Source organism: Lampris incognitus, chromosome 8 (assembly GCF_029633865.1).
Source record: "Lampris incognitus isolate fLamInc1 chromosome 8, fLamInc1.hap2, whole genome shotgun sequence".
Lineage (NCBI taxonomy): Eukaryota > Metazoa > Chordata > Actinopteri > Lampriformes > Lampridae > Lampris > Lampris incognitus.
In genome coordinates this window covers 40055156-40083141 of record NC_079218.1, presented here as the reverse complement: position 1 = coordinate 40083141, position 27986 = coordinate 40055156, and the positions used below count along the sequence as shown (strand labels likewise).

At 45.4% G+C, this 27986-nt stretch overlaps 1 protein-coding gene across 1 annotated transcript in view; it reads right to left on the bottom strand.

Moving 5' to 3' along the window:
• Nucleotides 1-20459: 20459 nt before the first annotated feature.
• The window catches only part of jade2 (jade family PHD finger 2), a 139590-nt gene continuing 132063 nt past the window's right edge, over nucleotides 20460-27986 (bottom strand). Inside the window, exons 10-11 of the mRNA XM_056284300.1 lie at nucleotides 23126-23271; nucleotides 20460-21272 (exon numbers count right to left, since the gene is read on the bottom strand). Of these exons, the coding sequence (XP_056140275.1) occupies nucleotides 20460-21272; nucleotides 23126-23271 (959 nt within the window). The remainder of the gene's footprint in view (nucleotides 21273-23125; nucleotides 23272-27986) is intronic.

The window sequence follows — 27986 nt, the reverse complement described above, 5'->3', positions numbered from 1 at the left end:
ATGTGTATAGCAATAAGTCATCTGCATATAAAGACACCTTGTGCTCATGTCCGTATCTAACTATACCTTTGATAAGAGGGTTGGAACGAAGTGCTATTGCAAGGGGTTCTATGGTGAGAGCAAACAATAAAGGGCTTAGAGGGCAACCCTGGCGTGTTGACCGTTGCAGAGGGAAACAGCCTGACTGAGTGTTATTAGTCCTGACAGAGGCTTGGGGGGACGCATACAGAAGTCTTACCCAAGTAGTGAATTTTGAACCAAAGCCGAATTTATTTAGTGTATAGAAAAGGTACTTCCACTCCACCCTGTCAAACGCCTTCTCCGCGTCCAGGGATATAATGGCCTCCGAGGTGTTGGTGTCAGAGGAATTGTACATGATATTAAATAGTCGCCTAAGATTGAAGAATGAATGTCTATTTCTAATAAATCCTGTTTGATCAGGAGAGATAATCGATGGGAGAACTGTTTCCAGGCGTGTTGCCAGAAGTTTGGCTAAAATCTTATAGTCAACATTTAACAGGCTAATTGGACGATATGATGCACATTCAAGAGGGTCTTTATTATTTTTAAGAATTAAACAGATAGTCGCTTGAGTGAGAGTCTGTGGAAGAATACCATTAACAAATGCTTCATTATACATTTCAATTAGAATAGGGGCTATTTTGGGGAGAAGCTTTTTATAAAACTCTGTCGAGTAACCGTCAGGCCCTGGGCTTCTCCCGGATTGAAGGGATTTGACAGCTCTAGACAGTTCTTCAACAGTGATTGGTTGTTCTAATTCTTTAACCAAATCCTGGTTGACTAAAGGTACATCAAGGGAGTGGAAGAAGTCATCAAATTCTGATAAATCAGCATCACCTTCAGAAGTATATAGAGACTGGTAGAAACTTCTGAACTCATCATTTATCTCCCTAGGGTCTAATGATATTCCGGATGATGTATGAATTTTGGGAATTTGATGTGATGATGAAACTTGACGCAACTTGTGTGCTAATAACTTACTGGCTTTGTCTCCCTGTTCATAGTAGGTGCTCCTAGACTTGACAAGCAGCTCAGTAACTTGATCTGTTAGCAAAGTGTCAAATTCTGCTTGCAAAGTTAAGCGCTCCTTATAAATATCTGGAGATGGTGAAACGGAATATGCGTTATCTAATTGGGCAATGCGGCGTGTTAGCATGGACAATTTATCTTTTTTAAGTTTGTTCTCATATGTGGTGTAGGAAATAATTTCACCTCTAAGATAAGCTTTCAAAGTTTCCCATAGGGTAGACGCAGAGATACCTGGGGTTCTATTTGTATCCATAAAAAAGTCAATTTGGGCCGAAGCAAAGTTAATAAAATTTTCGCTACTGAGTAATTGAGTGTTAAGCCGCCAAGGCGGTCTCTGATTATTAGCTGTTTGAAAGACTACTCCCATAGTGACAGGGGCATGGTCCGAAACCACAATTGGATTATATAAGCACGAAGATATGGAATGGAGAAGTCTATCATCTACAAGGAAGTAGTCTATGCGCGTAAAAGTGTGGTGTACCGAAGAGAAAAAAGAGTATGCCCTCCCAGATGGATTAAATGTTCTCCAAGGGTCTGAAACAGCGAAATCAGACATAAAGGTACGGACAACCCCAGCTGAGGTTGATAAAGTAGTAGATTTAGTGGAGGATCGATCCAAATGTGGGTCCAACCAGCAGTTAAAGTCACCGCCTATGATCAGCATATGGGAGGACATATCAGGGAGTGTGGAAAAAAACCGATTTGAAAAAATCCCCATTGTCCCAATTAGGACCATAAACATTAACAAGAACCACCTTCGTATCGAATAACCTACCACTGACAATTACATATCTACCATTGGGATCAGCTATCACATTAGAACATGTAAAAGGTACTGATTTGTGAAGTAAGATAGCCACCCCTCTTGACCTACTCTGAAATGAGGAATGGAACACCTGACCCACCCATCTGCACCTAAGTATTGAGTGTTGTGGTACCTTGAGATGAGTTTCTTGGAGGAAGATAATGTGAGCTTTCAACTGATGGAGGTGGTGGAGAACCTTACTGCGTTTAACTGGGTTGTTAATGCCCCTACAATTCCAAGTGAGAAAATTAAAACCATTCCCTCCAGCAGGATGAGCTACGTCAGGCTGAGTCATGTCTTAAGAGAGAGAGTACATGTTAAGGACAAGGCATAATGCAAATTAAATATTTTGGCTGACCTCAATAGTGCAAATTCAAAAAACAAAAACAAGTGACAAAACACAAGAAAACAAAACACAAATACAGAAGGAAAAAAACCCTCCCACAAAATCCCTCTTGCCGAAGCATCTCCCCAACTGAGATGCAAGCAAACCCCTAAATACAAAAAACCTTTAGAGCAACGCATACCAACTTAGCTAGCTTACTCTTAGCTACCTGAGATTTGTGACCATTGAACTAGAATAAAGCAAATGTGCATAAGTCGGTCTCCAATAACATTAGGACCCGAGGAAAACTAACTCAGTTAAGAGAGGTACAAAATCTATAAAGTGGCAAAATTGAACTTCAACCATGTAAACAACCAAATACTGGCAGTGCAGGCAGCTCAGATCAAAACAAAATGAAATGAGAATGACACAAATAGTAGGCAGTAATGTAAGTGGAATAAAATATATCTCCACATTATATCACCTTAATGTGAGTAGTCCGCTGTATACTCATCAACATGTATTGAAAATAAAAATAAAAAACCCACTACATTCAAGTGTCAACAATGAGCACTGCAAGGCTAGCTTCACTCTCCAACATGTACTGAAAATAAAAAAACAGCTGCGTTCAAATGTCAACAATGAGCACTGCAAGACCAACTTCACTAGCTAATCTGCCTACCAGCCAGCCCGCTAACTAGCCTGCTAACCAGACCAGCCAACTGATATTTTGAGCTACAGACCCGGCGGTGGCATGACAGCTTTTTTCACCCTGTTTTTGATGAAATCGGCCGCAACAGCCGGGTCCTCAAACCTGTGTGTGGAGCTGTCCGGCAGGGTCAGTCTCAGAACCGCAGGGTAGATGAGACCATATTTCACGCCGGGACAGGCGCGCAGCTGGCGCTTAACATCTCCGAAGCTAGCCCGCTTCTTGGCCACAGCCGTGGTGTAGTCCGGAAATATCGAGACTCTTCTGCCCTTGTAGAGGAGAGGAGACGCATCTCCAGATCTCTTCAGCATGTCGTTCCGGACGTGAAAGAAATGCACCCTGATGACAAATGGTCGCGGAGGTTCACCCTCCCGGGGTCGGCTCCGCAGGGTGCGATGGGCCCGGTCTAGCAGCGGCTTCTCATCCAGGCCGAGCAGCTCCTGAAGCAGCCCGGCTACGAATTCTGTCGGTCGCGGGCCCTCCACTCCCTCCGGTATTCCCAGAAGACGGATGTTGTTCCTCCGCATTCTACCTTCCAGGTCCTCGCATCTGTTGTCCAGGTATGTCACCCTAGTTGTTAGTGAGCCGACGTTCGCCTCTAGCTCGGTAATCCGAGTGCTGTGATCTGTAGCACTGCGCTCCAGCTCTGATAAAACGACTCCATGTGCGTCGAGTTTATTCTGGATCCTCTCGATAGATCTTTTAAGCTCGTCTTTGACCAGTATCATCTCTGATCTGAGAGTGGTAGCTGAAGTGTCAATCTTACCGAAAATATCGGTTTTGAGGGAGCCCATCATGGATTGTAGCATTTCCGCGGTCAGTGCTGTCAGCACTAGCTGTAGCACCCGATGTTGGGAGCGGATCAGATTCAGGAGAGGGCGCAGGCTTATTGCGGCCTGCTCTTGCAGACTCCGTTTTCGGTCGATTAGATGTCATTTCACCTTCAAAGTCCTCAAATATAGTGTGAATCGTTTAAAGGACTCTTTAGACGCTTGACCACCAAAGACATGCACGATTTAGCGAGATTAAATATATAAATTTGGTCACTAACTCAGGAGCAATAGAGAAACGTGTCCTACATCCTCGACGTCCCGGCCACGCCCTGGAATGACAAATTAACAACACCCCCCCTCCTTTTCCCCCCTCCCCAATTGTACCTGGCCAATCACCCCGCTTTCCGAGCCATCCCGCTCGCTGCTCCACCCCTTCTGCTGATCCGGGCAGGGCTGCAGACTACCATATGCCTCCTCAGATACAAGTGGAGTCACCAGCCGCTTCTTTTCACCTGACAGTGAAGCGTTTCGCCGGGAGAGGGGGGATGTGGCGCGTGGGAGGATCTCGCTATTCCCCCCAGTTCCTCCCCCCTTCACCTCTCTCTCCTTGACCTTTGCAATAACTGCATGGAGTTTAAAAGAGGAGGAAACACAATATCAGACACCAAAACTGTGTTAAGTCTCCTCAAGTTGAGGGTAAAAAGCTAAAACATGATTATGATTACTAAATGAAAGAAAATTATTCATATCATCATTGAGGTTTTATACAAATGCGTGCTGCACACATGCACGCGTGCGCACACACACACAAAACCTTTTGTTCTTTTCATCAGAAAATAACCCGATTCCTCGGTCTAGCATTATTTTTCTGCCCTCCCACTCCCAGCCCTTTTGACTGAGTATTTATCAGTGGGCACGTACATACTGGAAGCGTTGCGTCACTTACAGCAAAGTGGCCTGGATGCAGACCAAGAGCAACAATATTAAACTATCCGTCACGTCTGCTGGGTTTAGCCATGTGGTGGTGGACTTTGTTTTTTTTTTAACTGACCCACAGCTGAGCCCACTATTTATTGCTTTAAGATTAACGGCATGACCTATAATTCACCAGGAAAACACCAAAACCAACAAGCTGGCTGGCCTCTCGACTCGGCCCACAGTGACAATGGATGGTTTCAACGCCACTGATATGTGAAAATACAAAATACTGGGCGTGTTGCAGTATTGGCGTAAGGATCTCCAGAGAATCAATCAGAAATAATCGGGGGGGGGGGATAGAGAAGGAGTTGAACGGATAACAGAAAGCAAGAAGCCGATTCGAATCCCCGTGGTACCTCCGGCTTGGTCGGGAGTCCGTACAGACACAACTGGCCGTGTCTGTGGGTGGGAAGCCGGATGTGGGTGTGTGTCCTGGTCGCTGCACTAGCACCTCCTCTAGTCGGTCGGGGCGCCTGTTCGGGGTGGGGGGGGGGGTGTTGACTGCATGCATTTCTCGGATGTCCACAGAACTGACTTTTGTAAGAAAACCGAATTTTTCCTCCACGTTTTTGTAGGCGTCGTTGCGTCGTCGCAGTTCCTGTGACAGGCAGTCACAGATGACGTAATGTGTGTCAATCAAGAATGCATCCCGTCCTGAGCGTCTGACGTCTGGAGTTGCACACTCGCCGAACATTACTTTCCTTGCTCGAGTTCTCTGGCTATCAGCCCTGTAGCCCTCAGTTGCTGTAAGAGTTTTAGCCTCTGCTTCGTATGCTTCAAATTCGTTTCTGGCCTTGCCTATGAATTCTATTAATGAATTGTACAGGATAGGAACTGTGCATCTATTTGTACCCCCATACAACGCTTTGCTGGTTAAATTTATTCTTTTGAGAACGTCATCCCATACGACAGTCATAACTGCAGTTTCAAGGGTGCCCATTACTGTTATTAATTGACATGCCTCGTATTGCGCTGCTTTGGGGGCTCCACGGTCAACAGAGATTTCGTTCAACGCTTCTTGAGTGGCTTTGTAGCCAAATCTCAGAGCCTTCGTTGCATCAGCTCTCGCAGACCAGTGGCAGAAAGGCTTTTCAATGTCAGACCTCGCTCGCATTTTTGTGAGGTGTGATGTTAGACTCTGAGAAAACTGAGAAAAAGTTGCACAGACTTTGAATGAAGCCGAAAAACGAAACTGCTTCTAGGCAACATTCTGTTGCACGTGTACCAACCAAATTAAGAGGATGTGCAGAGCATGGTACAAATTCAGCGAGGGGGTTTTCCTTTCTTATTCTAGCCTGAAGTCCAGAATATTTACCTTCCATATTATTGGCATTATCGTAGCTTTGGCCACGACAGTCCAGTAAATCAATGTCCAGATCTTTTAATGCCGATTTGAGCGTTGTCTCCATGAGTTCTGTGCTGTGACCATGCAGTGGTATAAATTCTAAAAACCTCTCCATAGGTTCGCCACTCTTCTGCTGGCCATAGCGAATTATCAAGGCGAGCTGATCCAACATGTGTGACGTCAGGTGTTGAATCGACAATGATAGAAAAGCGCTTTTCTTTAACAATGGCACGCAGGACCTTTTCAGCCATCAGCTGAATAAACTCAACGCAAACGGTAGAGGACAAATAATCAGTATTTCCCCTGCCCTTGTTTCCGTATTTGGCTAAATGTTCTGATAACAGCGGATCAAAGCGACTAATTAACTCCAAGCAGCCCAAAAAGTTCCCATTGTGGGGCGATGCTGCCAGCTCATCATCACCGCGGAAGGGCAGTCCCCGGGAAGGAAGAAATCGGATAGTCGCCACTATACGTGTTAGTGTTGCGCCAATGTGCTCTCTCGGATTCGACTTGGTGTACTAAATTTGAATCGATTCGTGCATTTTTATTTCCAAACGATGACAGACTAAGCACCGCACTGCGATGGTCCATAGACTTTCCCCGTTCATGTAAGCGACTGGTGTGGTGACCCACATCTATATATCGAGAGACATTCACCTAAGAGGACGGTGTACCTTTAAGGGAAGAGGCGAGGGGTCAGATAATGCACTTCCGCTTCCGGTTCACAGTCAGTTCAGTGTCGTTGTCGAACGTATGACATGCAAAGTTGGAGCTAGTAAACTACCTCGACTACGTCTACTCTCACGTCTCCTGTCTCGTTGTTTTCTAACTCCACACTGGAAGCATTTTTCCTGTCATTAAATCCGGTGGTAAATGCAGCGTCTCTTCTACAAAACGACTTGCAGCAATAGCAGAAAACCGAGTCACTACTAGAGGGTGCGTATACTAACCAGTCTCTCGACAGCACTTCTCCATTTAGTTTTACCCCCTAAAGAAATGTTCCTTGGTTAAGCTTCGGCTAGTATCTCCGTATTTTCTCAGAGATGCAGAAAAAAAAACGTTTGGCTTACGTCCTCTGGCCTGTTGCGTTTCCGTGAACGTCTTGTCCTCTGGCATCGAACCGATGTCCTGCTTCTCTGTAGTGAAACAAGCTTGTTCCGCCACGCTTTCTTCCTCCGTTGTCCATCGCGGCTCGTCCGTCGAATCGTCCTCCTCGGAGTTGCAACCCGCTGCTGCTCTGCCGCTGACGTCACCATCATCAGATAGGGCCTACTGCTGGCTCGCCTGCCTCGGATGTCGAGTCTTCGGGTGCGGAGGGCGGAGGGTCGTGCAGCCGGTGATTGAGGCAGGCTCCCTGTGGATTTTGATGGCGGGCTAGGCCCCGAGAGGAACTTTGGCAAAGCCGCTCTCTGTCGTGGCTGAGAGGCTACTGCTAACATACGAGCATGATCTGTGTGCTGACTGAACCGGAAAGACTTTTTCGCGCACATAGCCAGGTGATTATGTTGTGTAACGATAAAAAAAAAAAATCACACCCCGGGTGGTGAAGTAGGCGGTGCACCGTGTGCCTATCTCACGCAACGAAGGGACACACGCACACGGACACACACATCACAACGCAGACGAGGCTGCAACCTCTTAAAAACTACATTGAAATAAAGTTTTAGATTGATTTTTTTTTATCCGAAATTATTTTAAAATATTTTACGTTAAAGATTTTTAATGTAGACCTAACGTTGATGTTTTTTATCCGTCTGCCTGGGCCCCCCTGTGGCAATTAGACCCTAGGCAGCTGTCGAGGTTGCCTAGATCCGGCCCTGTCTCGGCCCACAGTGACAATGGACGGTTTCAACGCCACTGATATGTGAAAATACTGGGCGTGTTGCAGTATTGGCATGAGGATCTCCAGAGAATCAATCAGAAATATTCGGGGGGGGGCGGGGGGTAGAGAAGGAGTTGATCCCCGCGTTACCTCCGGCTTGGTCGGCCGTCCCTACAGACAGAATTGGCCGTGTCTGTGGGTGGGAAGCCGGATGTGAGCGTGTCCTGGTCGCTGCTCTAGCGCCTCCTCTAGTCGGTCGGGGCGCCTATTCGGGGGGGGGGGGGGCTGGGGGAATAGCATGATCCTCCCACGCGCTACGCCCCCACCCCAGGTGAAACTCCTCACTGTCAGGTGAAAAGAAGCAACTGGCGACTCCACATGTATCGGAGGAGGCATGTGGTAGTCTGCAGCCCCCCCCGGATCGGCAGAGGGGGTGGAGCAGCGACCGGGACGGCTCGAAAGAGTGGGGTAATTCGCCGAATACAACAGGGGACAATCGGGGGGGCAAAACATGGGAAAAAAATAAAAATGATTAAGGTAGCAGAGGAGAAAAACAAATTGTGAGAGAGCATGGTGCTGTTTATGTGGTATGTACCAGCTAGTGTGTGTGTGTGTGTGTGTGTGTGTGTGTGTGTGTGTGTGTGTGTGTGACAGAACATCAGATTGAAACAGATAGAAAGGTTAAACAGGCTCCCAAAGAGAAAGCCTGAACGGCCTCCTCGTCCTTCCTCAGTTTGGTGAATACCCTGAAACCGATGTGGATTTTACGGTTCACAGTGGTTTATGTAAACTGCCAACAGTTTGTCCAAAATAGCTTTCTGTTCTCTATTGATTGTTCAACAATGTGTCAGATTAGCTGGCAAAGTTGTTTAACAGGCTGTTAAATGATGCCTTGAGGTCTGGGATTTTTTTTTTTTTTTGCCGGTCAATTTTCTCTGCCAGTAACTTGTCACAGCGAAGGAGAAACAAAACCCATCTTCTGCATTTGTCTTTGGGCTAACACGGAATAGCTTGTTAAACGTTCTTATTGAAGTCTCCGGGCATCCAATCGGCTTGAAACTCACAATATTTATCATTCCTCATTGAAACCCAGGCTCATGGATGCAGCACGCAATCAGCATTTCCACAATGGAACAAAGCCAGTGTTCAGTCTCCTGCAGCTTGTATTGTAACGTGCATGGATAAGTAGACACGTTGGTCCATGATTAAGGAGTCGGACTCTAGTCGACTGGTTAACGTTGTCGCTTGCGGTGTGGGAACCACGGGTTCGCGTCCCGGTTGTGGCGATCCCCGAGTTCGCAACAATATGTTGTACACTGCTATAGTCATACCCACTGGTGTAACTGTGACCTCACCAATCAGATCTTTATCTTTCTTCCTTTTTTTTAACCCCCCCCCTTTTCTCCCCAATTGTATCCGGCCAATTACCCCACCCTTCCAAGCCGTCCCGGTCGCTGCTCCACCCCCTCTGCCGATCCGGGGAGGGCTGCAGACTACTACATGCCTCCTCCGATACACGTGGACTCGCCAGCCACTTCTTTTCACCTGACAGTGAGGAGTTTCGACGTAGCGTGTGGGAGGATCATGCTATTCCCCCCAGTTCCCCCTCCCCCCTGAACAGGCGTCCCGACCGACCAGAGGAGGCGCTAGTGCAGCGACCAGGACACATCCGGCCTCCCACCCACAGACACGGCCAATTGTGTCTGTAGGGTCGCCCGACCAAGCCGGAGGTAACACGGGGATTCGAACAGCCGATCGCCGTGTTTGGTAGAGACCGCTATACCCAGACGCCCCAGTTGTCTATAATTTATCAAGGTATGACTACAATTGGCACAACTCTGATTTTTATCTCTTTTAAAATTACATGTGAATTTGGGAATGTGTTTTTATCCACCTGCTACTCTTATACACTAGTATTCACAATGATAAAATGATTGTACACGGGTTGAATGTAGGGTAAAGTTACCAATGAGAGCTGCACGTGTTCCTTATGTTATGTTGTTTTTTTATTTTTATTTCTTAATTGTCTTCGCCAGAGAGCAACATTCATCCCAGGACAGGACGGCAGATAAATGGAAACAGACAAGGAGTTTGGGTACACAGAAAGCACTGCTTTATTGACTGCGCTGGTCTGGACATTACTGAATTGGGAAGTCCACCAAACATGGGTGGGAGTTGGTTGTGGGCGGGTCAAGAGCCGGTGGAGGGAGGTTTTAGACAGAGGTTTGGGGGGGGGGTCATTATGGGATGCAGCCGTCGTTAAGGCAACACAAACAGCATGCAGATACAGTCACAGGAAACATCGTTGTCAACAGCATCATCATATTGCTTTTTAAAGTTTTGCTTAAAACATCGAAATTGTACAAAAAGGAAGAAAATAGGTTTTTTCGCACTAATGAAAAATACAGTTTTTTAAATTTTTCCCTCCTACAAAGAAGATTCTAATACAAGAAAATAAATATAGCAAAAAAAGCCAAAAAATAATTTAAAATAGCTCTTCTTTTGTCATATATGTTCGATAGTTCTCTTTGCTATTAACAAATGGCACAACATTTCTTTGAAACAAAGAATACAGAAGAATAAACTCCTGCAACATTCATATTATCTTACTGAAGAACTGATGCGGAGTGGAGGAGGAAGTGGACGTGACAGCAGATTCCAACACCGAATAAGGAACAACAAGACAGTGGGAGCAGGAGGAGGAGCCTTTGTCGGGCTCTGCTTTGATTGGAGGAGACGCTGATTGGCATTCAAATAGCGCGCGCGTGAACGCGACCAATAGGATATAAAAGGAATCTGGCATTCAGGAAGGACACCAAGTACGATTGATAATACTACAAAAAATAAAATAAAAAAAATAGTTTGGAATGCTAACTGGCCAAACAATGAGCAGCTTATTCAATGAACCTTAATTTCAACAAATGAACACGGATAAGTGCTTAACATCGTAAAAGATTAACATATGTGACACAAAAGTAGGAAATTCCCAAGTGGTTATAAGAAAGGGGCGCAATTATGGTGAAAACATCTGTACGCAATTCTAACAAAAAAAGTTGCTTGTGAAAAGTTGCCAGAACTTTGGAGACCAAAAATTCACCCCACTGTACTCTTATTTCAAAATATTTGGGAACCTGAGGAGAAGACACTGAATTTTGCAGGTCGGGAGAGGTGAACAAGAATTTCTTATTAATGAGAGTCAGAAATAGCCTGTTTAGTTTCTGAGTTGACTGGGAGGGGGTGGGGGATGGGAGGGGGTACAGTTGGAAGAGAGAGAGAGAGAGAGTGAGAGATGGAAGGAGCTCTAACAACAAAGTAAAGGAGGATATGGATTTAAGTAGCGAGATGTGAGAAGACAGGAAAAGAGAGAGAGAGGAGAAAGGGAGTAGAACAAAGGCTTTTCTCTCTCTCCCCCAGACTGGTGCTCTAGCTTGGCCACCTCACTGGGGAGACCAGAGTGCCTGCTAGACAAATTTAACCACAATTAGGCCCAGCGGCTTAAACAGAAATCTCAACACACGTCAGCACACGCGATATGCACACAAACACACACGCCAACACACCATGTTATCTGCTAGCATGCGCACAGATTTACATACACATATCTGTGTTCTAAACTTTAACACACACACACACACACACATTCAGGAGCAGTAAATCTGTATATCTATGCTGTTTTTGCATGCACACAGTGTGGAGCACAAACATACACACCTGAGCACATGCTAGCATACAAACATTTGTTTTACACAACATTCATGCACGCCCACCCACCCACACACACACTTGTATGCTTACTATACCCTTGCACCATACAGCTACATGAGCAGCACACCTGCAGACAAATACTCATGCATGCACGCGCGCACACTTACACACACACATATGAAGTTATTTAACCAAAACTAGTATTCCATAGCAATGCATTTAAAAGACTGGATGGTGGATTTGGGAGAATAGATTGTGTATCAATCACAGGAGACAGATGTTTGTTCTCTGTATGAGCTATAGAGAAAGAGAGGAGAGAAGGGGGAGAGAGCGAGAGCTCTGTGAGTCATGGGGGGGGGGGAGAGAACAGGGGTAAAGGGAAAAACAATGGGCCTCATTCATCAATCGTTCGTACGTGCAAATTTGTTCTTACACAAGCTCTCCGGATTGTCTGAGTCAGACGCAAAGCCTGATGGGTACTTGTAATTCCTTCCCCCTAACATCTATTGTCTACCTCTTGCAACAAGCAATCACCCAGGCTTGCAAAGACACCGGTGTTAGCCAAGTGGTGTCTAAATCCAGGTGGTACCCAGATTCTTCACTGCCCTCTGAGACAAAGTTCAGGGCTAAAAAAATCCCATGGGTGTAAGAACAAATTTGTACATACAAATGATGGATGAATGAAGGCCCATTGAGAGAAGGAGACACAGGGAACAAGTAGATGGATATGAGAAAGACAGGCAGAGAGAGAGAGAGATGAAAATAAAATAGAAACAAAGACAGACTTTTTGAGCCAGAGAAAAAGCAAGTCTGAAATCTTAAGTTCATTAAGAGATGGTACTGACATGCCTTCTTGTGTCTTGATTTGATTAAATCGGATTACATTAACAAATAAAGACGACGACCAACTTTTTTCTCAAGTGCACGGCACAAATCGTCTCTGCTCTCTTTCTGGGCCAATACAGTTGACCACACTGATACCCTTTAGAAAGAAAGATCACAAAAGCGTGTAAAAGTCCTGTCATTTTACCTACTTCGTTTTACTTTTTAAAACCGAGGGAGAAGTCTGCAGTAAAGGTAATACGTACAGGCTGAGATGAGGAGCAAACCCTTTTAGTCAGCCGCTGTTATACTTTTAACAGTTCAATGAGACCAAACAGGACAAACTCATGTGTCCTGCTTATTCCCCATCAGGAAACACTTTTTTGTTAGTATTACCTTTTCTTGGTACAGTAATCTGAGCTTCTCTGTATTTCTAGCTAGTTTTCAGTCACCAGTATGCCACTGGTTTGATTTTCCAGGTGTTCACGAATAGAAAAATTGGTTGTTAGCAAAATAATGATTGATACGGCAATCGGCCAATCAGCGGGACTTGGGCAAACGTTCAGTTCAGTCAGTTGTTAAACACTGACCGGAAATGCAACCACATTCAAACGTTGGTTTTAGCGATGTGGATCATTTCTGGGCACACTTCAATTTTGGGGGTACCGGGTTTTTTATTGCATCTTGGGGTGCATTCAAACTTGAGTTTTGTATGACTTTCAGCTCTAGTTGGATACATTATATAAGCCCCCCCCAGAGGCATGTTGATAGCAGGTGTAAAGAGGCTCTGGGTCAGACTGTTCAAACTAGTTAAAATTTAAAAAAGAGCAGAAACAGAGAAGGATTCTGTTGGAGAAGGGGGAAAAGAGCCATAAAGGTAAGAAGGAAAAGGGGGGGGGGTCTGGGGAGAGTCAGGGGAGGGGTCTGCTGTTGTTTATATTAGCTGCTTGTTAACTTGACTGTGTGGTTAAGCTGTGCACAGAAGAGGGGAAAGAACAAGCTGTCCTCTCTGTCTTTTTATCTCTTTTTTCCTCTCTCTGGCTCCTCCATTACAGCACACATCCCCCTAACCCCCCCCAAACCCCTCCTCTTCACCTCTCTCCTTCTCCGCTGCCTTCTTGATTCATCCTTGACTCGCTCCCTCTTTTTCTCTCCCTCTTTCTGGCTCTATCTGTCCTTCCCTCGCTTTGTCTTGCCCAGAGCAGCGTGTAATGTTATTCTCCCTCACACGTGCACACACACACACACAAACACGCACACACACACACAAACACGCACACACACAAACACGCACGCATGCACACACGCACACACCTGTCAATATTTGTCCTCAAGTCCTTCAAAAAAAAAAAAAGAAAAGAAAAAAGAGAGGAGGGTTGGCAGAGGAGAGAGATGAGAGGAGGAGGAGACGCAAGGTGCGGAGAGGAGAGGAAAGGAGGAGAGGGACGGGAAGAGGAGTGGGGAGGAGATGAGAGGCAGGTTGTCTGAAATCCAAAGGGTGGGGTGAGGTGGGGGGCGAAAGAGAGAGAGAGAAAGAGAGAGAGAGAGAGAGAGAGAGAGAGAGAAAGAGAGAGAGAGAGAGAGAGAGAGAGAGAGAGAGACCGGTGGAGGTGGTGTTGGGGGTGGTGGAGGGGGGGTGGACACAGGAGGTGCAGTGTGTCTGGGTTTTGGATCTCGAGACCATGAAACCACACTTTGCTGTAACAGAGGAGAGCAGAGCAGCAAAGCACCACGCAAACACAGGAAGCAGTCGGTTCGGATAATGAGTCAGCATTCTAGTTTCATAGAAGCTACAGCGGCCGGCTAAAGCGTTGCTAAAAAAACAAAAAAACAAATACAGCTTGCAAAGCCTTTTCCAAAACACAATTTTTTTTTCTCTAGTAGCAGTAGTGCAGTTGCTATTACGTTATTGTAGGTGTGTTCAAGCTCCAGCTAAACAGCGGCAGGTGGGTTTGGGTGGGCTGAAGGCAGGGCAATGATGTCAGCAGGCGGACGCACGCCTTCAGATTCTGGTTTGCAGGCGTCTAAGAAGTCAACAGGATCCCACATTCAAAACACCTGCACCATTCTCCATTCGACTCAGCCGAATGCCGAATAGGAGATGCTGCGAAACAGCTTAAGCTGGAAACCACGAGGTCAAGTTAAGAAAAAGAAGGCAATGTTTTTGATATTTTCTTTGTCTTAAGTCCAAAGGATTTGGACTTAAATGCAAGACAAATGTAAACTAGACCAGACCATTGACCAGATTTAGTGAAATAAATTTCACCGCTTTGATCCCCCCCCCCCTTTTTTTTTACGAGAAAACAATCCCTATTTTTGGATAGGGATTGTTTTTATTTGAAATTAATTACTTTCTCATGTTTAACGAGTGCCACAAAAATGACCTGACAGACGAGGTGCGGGATCAAGTGACATTTATTCAAGACTAAAGAATCTGAAGCAACGGCCGATCCTGACTTCACTGACTCGCCGACAGCCTACAACCAGTTTCTTATTGGGTCAAGCAGGAACAACGGAGGAAGAGAGACAACCAATGAACAGTATTCCATTGATCCCGTTTCCCCATAAACACCTCGGTGCAATGATCATTTTTTGTCCATTGCTTTACACATTCAAACTGGAATACATTTCAGCCAAAGGGCCACGGTGTCAGATTTCAACAACTCATGACTCCACACTTTTAAAAAGCATCCAGCAAGGTAATTTGTTTCCCGGTTAAAATTGCTGATGCAGTTAGGAAACAAATAAGCCCCTGGGTGAGATTTCACTGAAGGACGGTTCTGATCTCCTAACTGTTCTTACAATGGTCAAAAGATGATCTTTGCATTCCTATGAAACTTTTGAGGAACTCAGCCCTGTTTGTGCGCTGACGCCTTTCCAAGCAGCCTTACAGCAGTATCAGCAGAAGATACTTGGTGCTCGTTGCAGCCATGAATAATTAGACGTTTCATTTAGAAGCGACAGTCAACACTGGTTTTGTTCAGCTTTTCACCAGAAAACAAGTCTCGGGTAGATGCAGCTAAAACACCCAACTTCCTTGCCTCTCTACCTTTTTTTTACGACTGGAGTCTTGCCAGTAAGACAAAAAAAAAAAAAAAGAAGAAAAAAAGAAGAGTAAACTGACAGTGAGGTGCAAGGAAATTGATTGTTTAGAGCTCAACTAGATGCATCTTCAGTGTAGCATTCAATTTATCGCAGCGTATCAATGCCTTGGGACAGTCAGGTTGCGACAGCCACACGAGTGAACCATTGAGAATTCAACAGTACACTATCCATTATGCATGAAGCACTGACCATGCCCTCTGAACTGTACAATCTCTGAATCATCCCCAGTATTGTTGCTGATGCTGGCACTCATACGCCGCTCTGAGGCTTCACCTACCAATACAAATAAAACATTTTAATGCCCTGTGATATTGTGAGTTGAATTTGAAAACTTATCAAAAGCTGTTTCACATGCAGTCAGAACGGTTGTTTGCATGTCTTATCCAAGTCTAAGAGGCACCGAGTTGCTGCAAAGCTGAAGGAACATCAGTGCACACTTGGGGCTGCGTGCCAACACCCACAGCAGTAGACCACACTGAGAACGGTGCTTGCTGGAACGTTTCCTCCATGGACACTAAAGCAGTGCTAATGGATATTTGAAAAAGAGCGTGGAGAAGACTCCCGTCTACAGTTACTACGAAGCAGAAGGAGAGGGCATTGTAGCCACACTGTAAATATAATTATAACCAGTTTTACTAAGGCTGCACAATGCATGGCAAAAAAAAAAAAAAAAAAAAATCAACACTGAAATATTCACACTAGCAATTTTTATAGCTCTGAAAGGTTGTGTGTGTTTTCGGGAGTCGGGGGCAAATGCGTAAGAATTGTTTTCTATTCAAACACAGCAAATAATACCAAATCCTGCAAGTCTCTCAGAGCAGCCTCAAAATTTGCTGTGAAAAATGTTTAATTCTCCATTAAACGTTCTGTCTATGTGTATCCCTGTTACGATGTTCAGGCAAAAAAATAAATTTAAAAAAATCAAACTGACTTTTTCCGCTAGCATTGTGCAGCCCCAGTGTTTTGCTACTACATGTTAAGGCCATACATAGGAGGCCTTGTCTAGAAACACTGTCTACAGAGTCAGGCTATTCTGAACATTGAATATTGAAACCATGTTTACATTTCACTGTCTAAGAAACAAGTAAACGGTAACACCGCCCGGTGGAGGATCCTTTGGGGTGCGGTTACACCCATCTCCACCCAAAAGTTATCCTAAAACCACACACGTAAAGGCATTGTTGTGGTTGTTATTGTTGTTGGATGCGTGCTGTTTCGATAGGCTTGCGGGGGGGGGGGGGTGTAGTACAGTGGTAGCCATCATAGAAGTCCCCAGTGCCCCATATATTGATTCTGGATCTTATTACTGCAATGAAACCTGTAGAGAATACTTTCTTGAATGTTAACCAGTAAAACCTCATCAGTATACTGCAACATGCACACACACAGAAAAATGTGTCTTTCAAAATACTGATTGCCAGACGATTTGTTTTACCTCACAGCGACTGGTAAGACAAGAGGATTACTCCGCAACACTTACTGTATAAACTTCTAAGATGGCTATGGCTGTTACAGAACAAAGGAGACAGACTTGCTCCAGTGTCACCAGTAATAAATACTTTTGTACTGTAAGGGGGTTTCTCTCTGAGTATACAGACGCTTCCTGACTCAGTCAGGACCACAAGTTCATAAAAAAAAAAACTAGTCATCTTCTACATTAAAACCCTGTTATACAAGCTCTGGTGAGTGACACTTGATCACATTTACATGTTTCAGCAGCATTTGGCTTTTACTTATTAATTAATTTCTTTTTTGAGAGGGGTTTATACGTGTGTGTGTGTTCCTATTGGGGGGGCGAGCCTTACAGTCAACACCAGCCAGTGAATATGGCGATAGGCTGACATACGTCCACTTCTGTGGAGGAAGATCTGAAAGAATCCAGGATGTGTTATTGGTGGTGGTGTGGTGGACGTCATGCTGCTACATCGACCCCTGCAGCATAGGAGGTCACACTGACACCACCCAACCATGCCTGAGCTTATGGAGCTTCTGACTGACCTGGATCATGCAGGGATGAACCAGACAGTACTTGCACTGTTGTCTGACATCCTAAGCTAACATTCTTCATCTTGAAAACCAGAAATGAAGCTTGTGTATGTATGTATGCATGTGTGTGTATGTGTGTATCGATTATAAGAAGTTAAGTATGTTGCCTTATTACACAGATCTGTTCTTTGGCGTGGTCACTTCAGAAAACAGCCAGATGGGTAGAAGCTGTCGATAGAAATAAGAGAGGAAGCAGATCAGATTTGTGTCTCTGTGTAAATCTATGGTCCACAGACCTCACTTAAATAGGACTGGCAAATACCTTTTGGAGTTTGTTGTTGCCTTATTAGGTGATAGGTAGCTAGGGGTTTGCCAGGAAGTCACCGGAGATCATGGAAAATATGGAAAAGTCAGTGTATTATATGATTTTGTTTGACTACATAGCTAGCACTTTCTGATTCAGCAAACCCAATGTTTCCTGACCTACAAACAGGTTAAAACAGACACCAAGAGTTATTTGTTCAGCGATTTAAACAAGGGCTAATGGCCATATGGATTATACTGAGAGAAGAATCATGCTCAGTAGTAGTTGTGTAGTAGTTCAAACATTGAAGCCTGCCAAAGAAAGACGTTTCTAGACATACACACATTGCTGTATATTTCAATGGTATATGGTATAAAATATGTATATATGTATTTATGTTTTACTTTGTTTTTCGATAAAATTTTCAACCTTTCATTCCTCTGCTTTTTTTTTTAAAGATTTTTGTTACCCCTGAGAAAATACCACAAACTGCTTTAAGTACAAAATACAACTCTCTGAGAGAACAACCACAAAAGAGAAAAAAAAAATCAATCACAACAAATTTACAAAAAAACTCAAATTCAAGAACCTAAGATTGCAAGCCTCTGAAGCTGATTATTATTTTGTCTCCATCCCTCTCAGAGGAGAAGAAATTGCCATAGAACCACCGCTTCCAAGAGTTTGGTCACTGCAGTTTTCAGTGGCAGCCATGTTGGTGCCGTCATCCTACTCCACAGCTTTTTTGCTAAGCAGCTCCAGCCTGGTAAATCCATCCCAGCTTTTGAGTGTTACACATCTGAAGATGGTAATAATGCAAAGGATATTACTATGGGGCCCAAACATAATGCCCTGTTATTCTTAATCTATTAATCGTTATCATTTGTCAATCTGTTTACAGCAGAGACAGGCCAAGAAACAAAACAAAAAAACAAAACAAAACATTTAGATCTGGTCTACCACCAATGTAAAAAAAAAAAAATGAGGCGGATTAGTTGGGAGACTACACGCGTTCATTCCAAAAGCCTTTTTTTCCCTCAACTTCTCCGTGCACTTGCCTCTGTTATCGCAGAGAGGGAGGGGCAGCAACATGGCCGTGTAGTGAAACCTGGACAAACTCTTCTTTCAATGGCTCTCGTCATCTAGTTTGGGGGGCAGCGGAACAGAAGACATAGGCAGCACTTTGCATTGATAGTTGGCCAGGACAGGCGGAAACACCTCATGTGAGGATTTTTCTGTTCAACAGTGCTACAGGTTTGAATAATTGATTGATGGGAGTGGGCATCTTCCCCAGCTGCTTTCCTACCGCTCTATGCTTATGGCTCTGCTTGCTAACTGCTGCAGATGGGCCGTTGGGTTAACGGCAAAATGCTGCATTTGCATCCCAAATTCAGGCACTAGATAATTCGTAAGGTGGTAGAAGCCCACTGTTACCAATAAAACAGCACTTCCTTTAGTTTGATTGTAGCAAATCAGATTGAGTGACGGCTGATTGACTGACTGGCTGATTGTTTAATAGGGTACATTGATTTTTTTTGGGGGGTGGGGCAGGGCGAGCTACAGAAGGCACAGAGTTTGTAGAATAATGTGGATTTAGATGTAAAAAAAAGAAAAAAATAGGAACTGAGGAACTGGAAGAATTTGAAAGCAGCTAAAAACAGTCAGATTAAGCTTTCCATCCATGGGAGCAAACTGATAACGGGGGTATGTGTGTTGCGGGAGTGCTTACGTATGTGTGTTTTGTGTGTGTTTATGGATCTGCGTGTGTATGCAGGTGCAGAATCTGAAGGGGCATCAGGGTTTGGGGTCTAGCTCCTCTCTATTCAGCCAATTTGGGAGGTGAATTTTGGCCAAAACTTTCAAAAACAACTATTTTGTCTTAAAAAAAGCTTTTTATTCAACCACTTTTTTTTTATTTAGGATTTATCATACCAATTGTTGACATTTAAAATTCTAAACGAGTGAAATGGAGGTGAACTGACCCAAACCCTGAATAAGCGTGTATGATACAAACATCTTTGTTTTACAGCTCCTATTAGCTATTTGTGCTTTTCAAGGCCAATAACATATATTTTTGTGATACTTTCTATACACTTTCAGACCAACTCTAAACTGAAATGCTCTCTCTACACAACATATATATTTAAAAAAAAAAAGGACAAAAAGAAAAAAGGGCTGATTTGATGCGTCTTGGCCAAAAAGGCCATGAAGAAAGACGACCCTGACACCTGCTTGGACCATAATGCCCCAAAGTATTCATCCCCAGTTCCAGCGGTTGTTGAAGACAACAAAAGGCTGCTAGAAATGGATACTTCAACACCTAAAGCAAAAAAGGAAAAAGGAAAAAAAAAACTGAAAAAAAAAAACTAAAGGTGATGTCTATCCCCTATTTTCTTGTCTGATGTACAGCATCTTTCAGTGAGCTAAAGAGAAACTATGGTTTGGTGGGGTACCTATGTGATGAGCTAGTAGCTACATTCAAATTACCCCCGAAACACAAAACAGGCCAGGGTTGAAAGACTAATGAGATATTCCACTGGTAAATATAATGGGGATTTGGATGATTAACGCCAACAAGCCAAGAGAGAGACTGTGATTATTTGTATGTCACATACTGGGCACAGACAGTCAGCCAGTGGGATCCATTGCTAAGTGTGTATGCATCAAAGTTGACTATAATTGTGTGTTTGTGTGTGTGTGTGTCTGTGTAGGTGTCGGAAAGTCTCAGTTTCTCTATGATGCCAGCACGCTCCTCCTCAGCAGGTCCTCGTTCCCAGAATGCAACGGTGGCAGGCGGAGTTTGCGTCCGTGGGAGCGTGTATCTGAGTCACTCAGCTCCCCGTCCGAGAAGTACCCGTCTGTCTCCGCAGCATCCAACAGGGAAGCCTCTTTTGCTGGGAGGGGCGGGTCTCTCTCAGGGTGGTCCTTAGACTCGGCCCCCACTACGCCTTCGACTCCATTCCTTCCCCGGGATTTACCCTGACGCGATAGGCGTAGCCGCAGGGCTCCAGTCCTGGGGACACCCCTCGTCTCAGGCGACATGGCGCCCAGTCCAGGACTGGCGGGTAGAAGTGTGGAGGAGGCGGCAGCAAGGCTGGGTATCAGCATGGTGGACCCTGCCCCGGTTCCGTTCCCCATGTAGATGCGTTCCCAAGGCCGGTGGTCCTCCGAGATGTGACAGGAATCCATCTTGGAAATGGGGGGCTGCGGTGGTGGGTCCCTCTGTGAGTCGGAGCGTCTTGTGGGGGGATGGTGAAGGTGGTGGCGGTGGTGCTGGGCTTTGGAGGAGCCCTTTGACCTCTCTGCTCTGTTGCCTGTGATACCGGGCCCGTCCTCCTCGGAAGCGCTCTCCCTGCGGCCGGATGAGGCGGAGGCAGCGGCAGAGGGGGTGCGGGGCGGGGCAGGGCCGGTGACAGAGTTGGTGTGCCCGCGGGTGCGGGGCTTGCTGCCACCCCGTGGTTTGCGGCCCAGCTGCGGGGTCTTCCAGGCAGACTGCATGGAGTTTTCCATCATCAAATTCAGCAGACTCTCCTCCCCCTGGAGAAGCTGGAGAAGGAGAGGGGAGCAGTGCAGAAGGGGAGGAAGGTAGAAGAGAGGAGGGGGTGGGAGAGGGCAGAGAAGGAGAGAGGACAAGAAGAGGAGGGTGGAGGGGAGAAAAGGTGGGGAGGGGAGTGGTGTGAAAATGGAGAGGAGAGCAGATCAGAGGGGAGACAGAGCGATACATAAGAAAAGAGGAGGAAAGCAAAGGATCGATTCAGAAGGACAAAAGAAAAGAAGAGAAACGAGGAGTGAAGAGCAGAAAAGGTTAGAGAAAAGAAATGAGAAAAAGGTTCAGTTAGATAACAACTTCAGATTTAATTTTCTCTGGTCCGTTTTTCAGCCAGGATATCAGGTTTTCCGTTTACACACTCCTCCTATTCACCTCTAATGAAAAAAAGTGGCTATTTTTCTTTTGGTTCCTGGACACATCCCCGAACATGTGGGTTGTGCCATTTGTTCTGTTCTGGACCCCCTGCCAATCAATACACAAACAGAGAACATTCCTGAAGGGAATAACTGAGGGTCAGCCAAAGTACAGTTCAACTCCAAATAATCATCGGCTGGTACCTTTGCTTGACTGACAGTAATATGAACATCAAGGGGGCAGTTGGGTAAGCCAAAACCAGATTCCAACTTAAAACATGCAAACCTAATTAATGGGACTGTCATTGGCAGGGGTTCTCGCCTACATGCTTTGATCTGACTGAGAACAACACTATGTTTCAGAAGGCTTCTGGTACGGTATGTGAACAAGTTGTTCAGAAAACCTGGACCTTCCTGTTGTCCTCTGGTGTCGAAAACCTGACAGGGTGGAGAGAAGTTAAGTGTCCTTTCTCAAGTATGACATCTGAGCACAGTCTTGGAGAAGTTCTACTTCATGCCAAATTATTCATGTTGCCAACATTTATTCCGGACTGTATTACAAAACAAGCACTTGACCCTTTACTATATCACCAGGTAACCTTTAAATGTATATGCACCCTGTTACTGGATCAAAACTAACACTTTTACAGCCTCGAGCAAGGTGCGTAAACGGTAGAGGTGTTTGGGTGGCGTGGCGGTCTATTCGGTTTGAATCCCCATGTTACCTCCGGCTTGGTTGGGCGTCCTTACAGACACAATTGGCTGTGTCTGCGGGTGGGAAGCCGGATGTGGGTACGCGTCCTGGTCACTGCACTAGCGCCTCCTCTGGTCGGTCAGGGGGAGGGGAAACTGGGGGAGGGGAAACTTGGGGGGGGTAGCATGATTCTCCCATGTGCTATGTCCCCCTGGTGAAACTCCTCACTGTCAGGTGAAAAGAAGCGGCTGGCAACTCCACATGTATCAGAGGAGGCATGTGGTAGTCTGCAGCCCTCCCTGGATTGGCAGAAGGGAGTAGAGCAGTGACCGGGATGGCTCGGAAAAGTGGGGTAATTGGCCGGATACTATTGGGGAGAAAAAATCTGGGGAAAAAAAAATTGCCCAAACTGCTTTCTTTTTATTAATATCATGATAATCTGAAGATACAATGTCAAATAAAATGTGGTTTACTACAATTTTTTTTTCATTTCTGTTCCATTTGTTTTTGTTTTTCCATTCTGCTCTGACAAACAAAATATCGATTCAGCTTCCTTTTGCATTCCGCCCTGCCGCCATCATTATTGGTCAGCACAGTTGCTTCAGATCTGGAAAAAGGTGGGGAGAGTTCACAGCGCTGGGCACTAAAAAGAAATGGCGTCCCAGCATTGAGTCTAGATCACCTAAACCTTTCCACTGAAAACAATACAAAAAAATATGGCTATACATTTTTTTCAACAAAGGTAAAATGGACACAAAAACTTATTGAACTGGGTACTGGGTTCCTGTGACTGGATGCCTACCTGATCCGAGAGCAGACTGGCGCTCTTGTCTTGGTGCTGGGTGCTCAGAGCCCACTGGCTCAGCATGTCGTTAGCGGTGATTTGAACCGACTTAGCCAGCCAGCTGTCAAACAGAGGGTTGCCCAATGGGAAAGACTTGGAGATACCTGGGGGTGGGTGAGGGACAGGGGAAAGTGGGAGGTGAGCAGGTAGGGGTGAGTGGGGAACAGATCAAGATTTAGGGAAGACATGGTCGGCAGGGAAGAGATTTTGGCGACAGAAAGTGAGGAGCGGATACATGGGAGTGATGAAGAGGGAGAGAAACGGGGAAATAGGGATAAAAGAAAGGGAGACGGAATGAGCGATGCTCTTATTTCATAAACAGAAGAAGTAGGCCACAGCCTTGCAGAATTTCAATACCATGTAAGCCAGCTAAAATTCCAGCCACAGAATTTGATAATAGCAGGGCTGGGACCAAGTCCTTTTTCAGTGTATTTGTTTTAAAACTGTGTGGTCAGAGCACAAGTCACAGAGTGCAGATGAATGTTTAATTCTTATTCTAATGACCTCTTTAAAACTGGACCAATGAAACTTTTTGCAGGTTTAACATTCAACTGTTGAGATGGTCACGAGTATTTTATCCATTTTTATTTTTTCACAAGGCAGATCTGCTGATCATGCTCCTTTTTTTAAACCACATCCTGCTTCACACTCATTCAGTTACACACATTCAAACCCAGCAGTTCACCAAGTGTCCAACTCAAAGGTCACTGAGCCCTTTCAGAGCAGCAGTTTCAGGATGAGCAGCTTGCTCAGGGGCGCCCCGGCAGATATCAACCCCCAGGAAGTGCTTTACTCATGAACCCACTGAGTGAATATTTTCCGTCTTATTTAGGGGTTAGCGCTAAAAAACCTTTTAGTCACAAGAAACATGGAAACTTAAACGGTGAATGTAGAACAGTGGCACGCTACTACAATTAGCTGTGACAGAATCAAAGAAGGCTGGACAGATGTAAATCATGTGATTAGATAAAGTGGGGTTTTTTGTGGATCCCCCCCCCCTTTTCTCTGAATTGTACTTGGCCAATTATCCCACTCTTCTGAGCCATGCCGGTTGCTGCTCCAGCCCCTCTGCCGATCTGGGGAGGGCTGAAGACTACCACATGCCTCCTCCGATACATGTGGAGTCGCCAGCCGCTTCTTTTCACCTGACAATGAGGAGTTTTGACAGAGGGCTGTAGCACGTGGGAGGATCACGCTATTCCCCTCAGCCCCCAAACAGGTGTCCAACTGACCAGAGGAGGCGCTGGTGCAGCAATCAGGACATATACCCACATCCGGCTTCCCGCCCGCAGACACGGCCAATTGTGAATGTACGGATGCCCAACCAAGCTGGAGGTAACACGGGGATTCAAACCGCCAATCCCCGTGTTCGTATGCAACGGAATAGACTGCCACGCCACCAGAATGCCCCACTACATTACATTTCTGAGCACAATCCTTCAGTCTGTTGTTGTTTTCGTTGTTTGTCCAATGGTGATAATAGTAATTTCATTGGTGTTTGACCAGTTCAAATCCCAGAGATCCCTTCCAAATAAAATAGTCACCAGCGTAGTGTCGGTGCTTTTCCCACCGCAAAAAAAAAGAGGTTGAGTGTGGGTTTAGGTTTTCTATATTGTAATTTTTTTTGTTTCAAGTCTTCTCTAAGTTTGGTCTGCCATATCTGCTTTTTAGCAACAACAACCTGGTTTCCTCTTCACACTAGATGCAACCTGTCTTCTTGTATATTCAGATGCTATGGAGAAGAGGCAAAATGCAACACACTGTATAATTCACGTGGGAAAATAGTACCAGACAGTAACCATTAAAATGGGAAACTACAAAAGCATAATATGGATGTTTGTGGATTGGCTATTGTCTCAATAGGCCAGGGATGGAAGGTGTCCAAAACATTTTTGCATGTTAATCTTCAGTTCAGGCTTGAAGCTTTAAATACAGGGGAACACTTTAGGCATGTGACCGAGGTCTACAGTATAGGAGGATAAAGACCTAAATCGAAGCACAGCACCTCTATTGGATCATCAGTCATGAACATACACAAACCCGCGTTAACAACGGAGATCCTTTCTCCTGTCACGGTGCCACAGATGCATCCTTCACACTCTGCTTGGCAGTAACTTGATTTTATCACGGTGTTGGAGCGTGTGATGTGGGTATGTGCGGTGTGTTCCTGTTAGAGCTTGTATGCATTTATACATGTCTGTTGTGTTGTAGTGCTGTTATTCTATGTTAAGTACACTGACAGCCATGAAACCAGAGTCAAATTCCATGTATGTGCAAACCCACATGGCCAATTAACATGATTCTGATGTGTATGAAAGGGGTTGCTGCTCCCATTGTGTGTGTGTGTGTGTGTGTGTGTGTGTGTGTGTGTGTGTGTGTTTGCGTGTAATTTGGAGATTTGTGTGGCTCCCCTTCTGTCATTATGGGCTGCCAAACTCCTACGCATCTGTCTGTGACATTTTGGTTTTTCCACATATGCACACACATGCACACACACACACACACACACACACACACACACACACACACACACACACACACACACACACACACAAACAAACACAACACAGGGAAGATGGTGGCATTTGAAGAGGAGAGGTAAAGACTTGCACAGCTGAACGTGAGACAGACTCGGACAGATGGTTTGTGTTTGTTTTAGGGCTAGGCGATATGGCCTATAAACAGTGGTGGGTAGAGTAAACAAAAACAGTACTCAAATAAAGGTAAAGTTACTTTATAGTAACGTTTACTGAAGTAGAAGGAAAAGTACTTATAAAAATAACAACTATGGTAAGAGTAAAAAAGTATCTCGCGGGTGTCCGGGTAGCGTAGCGGTCTATTTGTTGCCTACCAACACAAGGATCTCCGGTTCGAATCCCCGTGTTACCTCCGGCTTGGTCGGGCGTCTCTACAGACACAACTGGCCGTGTCTGCAGGAGGGAAGCCGGATGTGGGTATGTGTCCTGGTCACTGCAGCAGCACCTCCCCTGGTCGGTCGAGGTGCCTGTTTGGGGGGAGGGGGAACTGGGGGGAATAGCGTGATCCTCCCACACGCTACGTCCCCCTGGTGAAACTCCTCACTGTCAGGTGAAAAGAAGTGGCTGATGACTCCACATGTATCAGAGGAGACGTGGTAGTGTGCAGCCCTCCCTGGATCGGCAGAGGGGGCGGAGCAGTGACTGGGATGGCTCGGAAGAGTGGGCTAATTGGCCGGATACAATGGGGAGAAAAAGGAAAAAAAAAAAAAAAAAAACAAGTATCTCGCAAAAACTACTCAAATAGTGAGGCACTTCATCAGATGCAATTTATTACGTCAATGTGCAAGTGCAAAACAGTTAACAAATGAGTCCTTCAAAAAGAAAGAAAGAAAGAAAGAGCAGTCGACCAGGTCTTCATCAACAATGTAAGAAATAGTTATTTTCGCAGTAACTTTGAATAGGGTATGTGCAAAGAACATAAGTGGGGCAAATGTATTTGTTTTTAAGAGTTTAAATATTTGGGGCATCTGGGTAGCATAGCGGTCTATTCCGTTGCCCACCAACACAGGGATCGCCAGTTCGAATCCCCGCGTTACCTCCGACTTGGTCGGGTGTCCCTACAGACACAACTGGCCATGTTTGTGGGTGGGAAGCCAGATGTGGGTATGTGTCCTGTTCGCTGCACTAGCGCCTGCTGTGGTCAGTCAGTTGGGGGCGCCTGTTTTGGGGGGAGGGGGAACTGGAGAGAAATAGTGTAATCCTCCAACGCACTACGTCCCGCTGGTGAAACCCCACACTGTCAGGTGAAAAGAAGTGGCTGGCGACTCCACATGTATCGGAGGAGGCATGTGGTACAGTGGCAGTTACTCAATAATATACCATATTTACCACATAGTTACTGAGTAAATACTTAGTAATCCCCATATATTTACCAGGTACAATTAGGGGATTGTAAAAGGAAGGGTTACCCAAACAACAAATACGACTGTATCTCAAATCCTTCTCAGTATCATGTCGCACAGAAAGTGCAGCTATGACCATGATTTATATATGAAAACCACAGCGTCACCATCTTACTATGTAGTGAAACCAAGTCTAGACAGGCAAGTACAGATTTTTGTTTGTCTGCGTTTCAGTTTTGGAGCTGTGGGTTGACGTGAGCCTTCGTGAGCCACCGCCACACAGAAACGTCTTCTCTTGTGTCACAACGCAGAGATGTATAGCTTCACAACATCATGTTTTGGCCCTTGTTTATATTTAGGACAGGCACAGGCAGAAATGATGCTTTCTGCCCCCGGCTGATCTCGGCTAAAATTTGAGAGCCCCGCCTCTTTCCTCCTGCTATTCTCCATCCAATCCTTCGTTTATTTTCTCTCCTCTTGCCTCCTAAGAGGTACAGTCCCTGGAGTAAGATGCCAAACAGGACAGCAGGAGGTGCTGTTAGGGTGTGTTTAACACAAGCTACCCCCCCGCCCCCACCTCACACACATACACCCCACACGCACACACAAACCAAGTTGATTGTTTCCATGACGCAGCATGTCTGGTGGAGACAAGAGAATGCCGAGGGAAGAAATAGGTGAGAAAGAGAGAGAGGGAGGGAGGGAGAGGGAGGGAGGGAGAGGGAGACGGAGAGAGAAAGAGAGAGATAGTGACAGGGGTGGGGTGGGGTAATGTTATGAGGAAATGGCAGAGGAAATGAAGGTAGTTGAGGAGGAGGTGGAAGGTGGGAGGGGTTAGAATTGGTGAACGAAGGAAGGGAACAGAGGAGGAAGGAAGGAATTAAACCTGTAAGACATGCAAAATGAAAAATTGACCATTGATTTTCACACGGTGTTTAC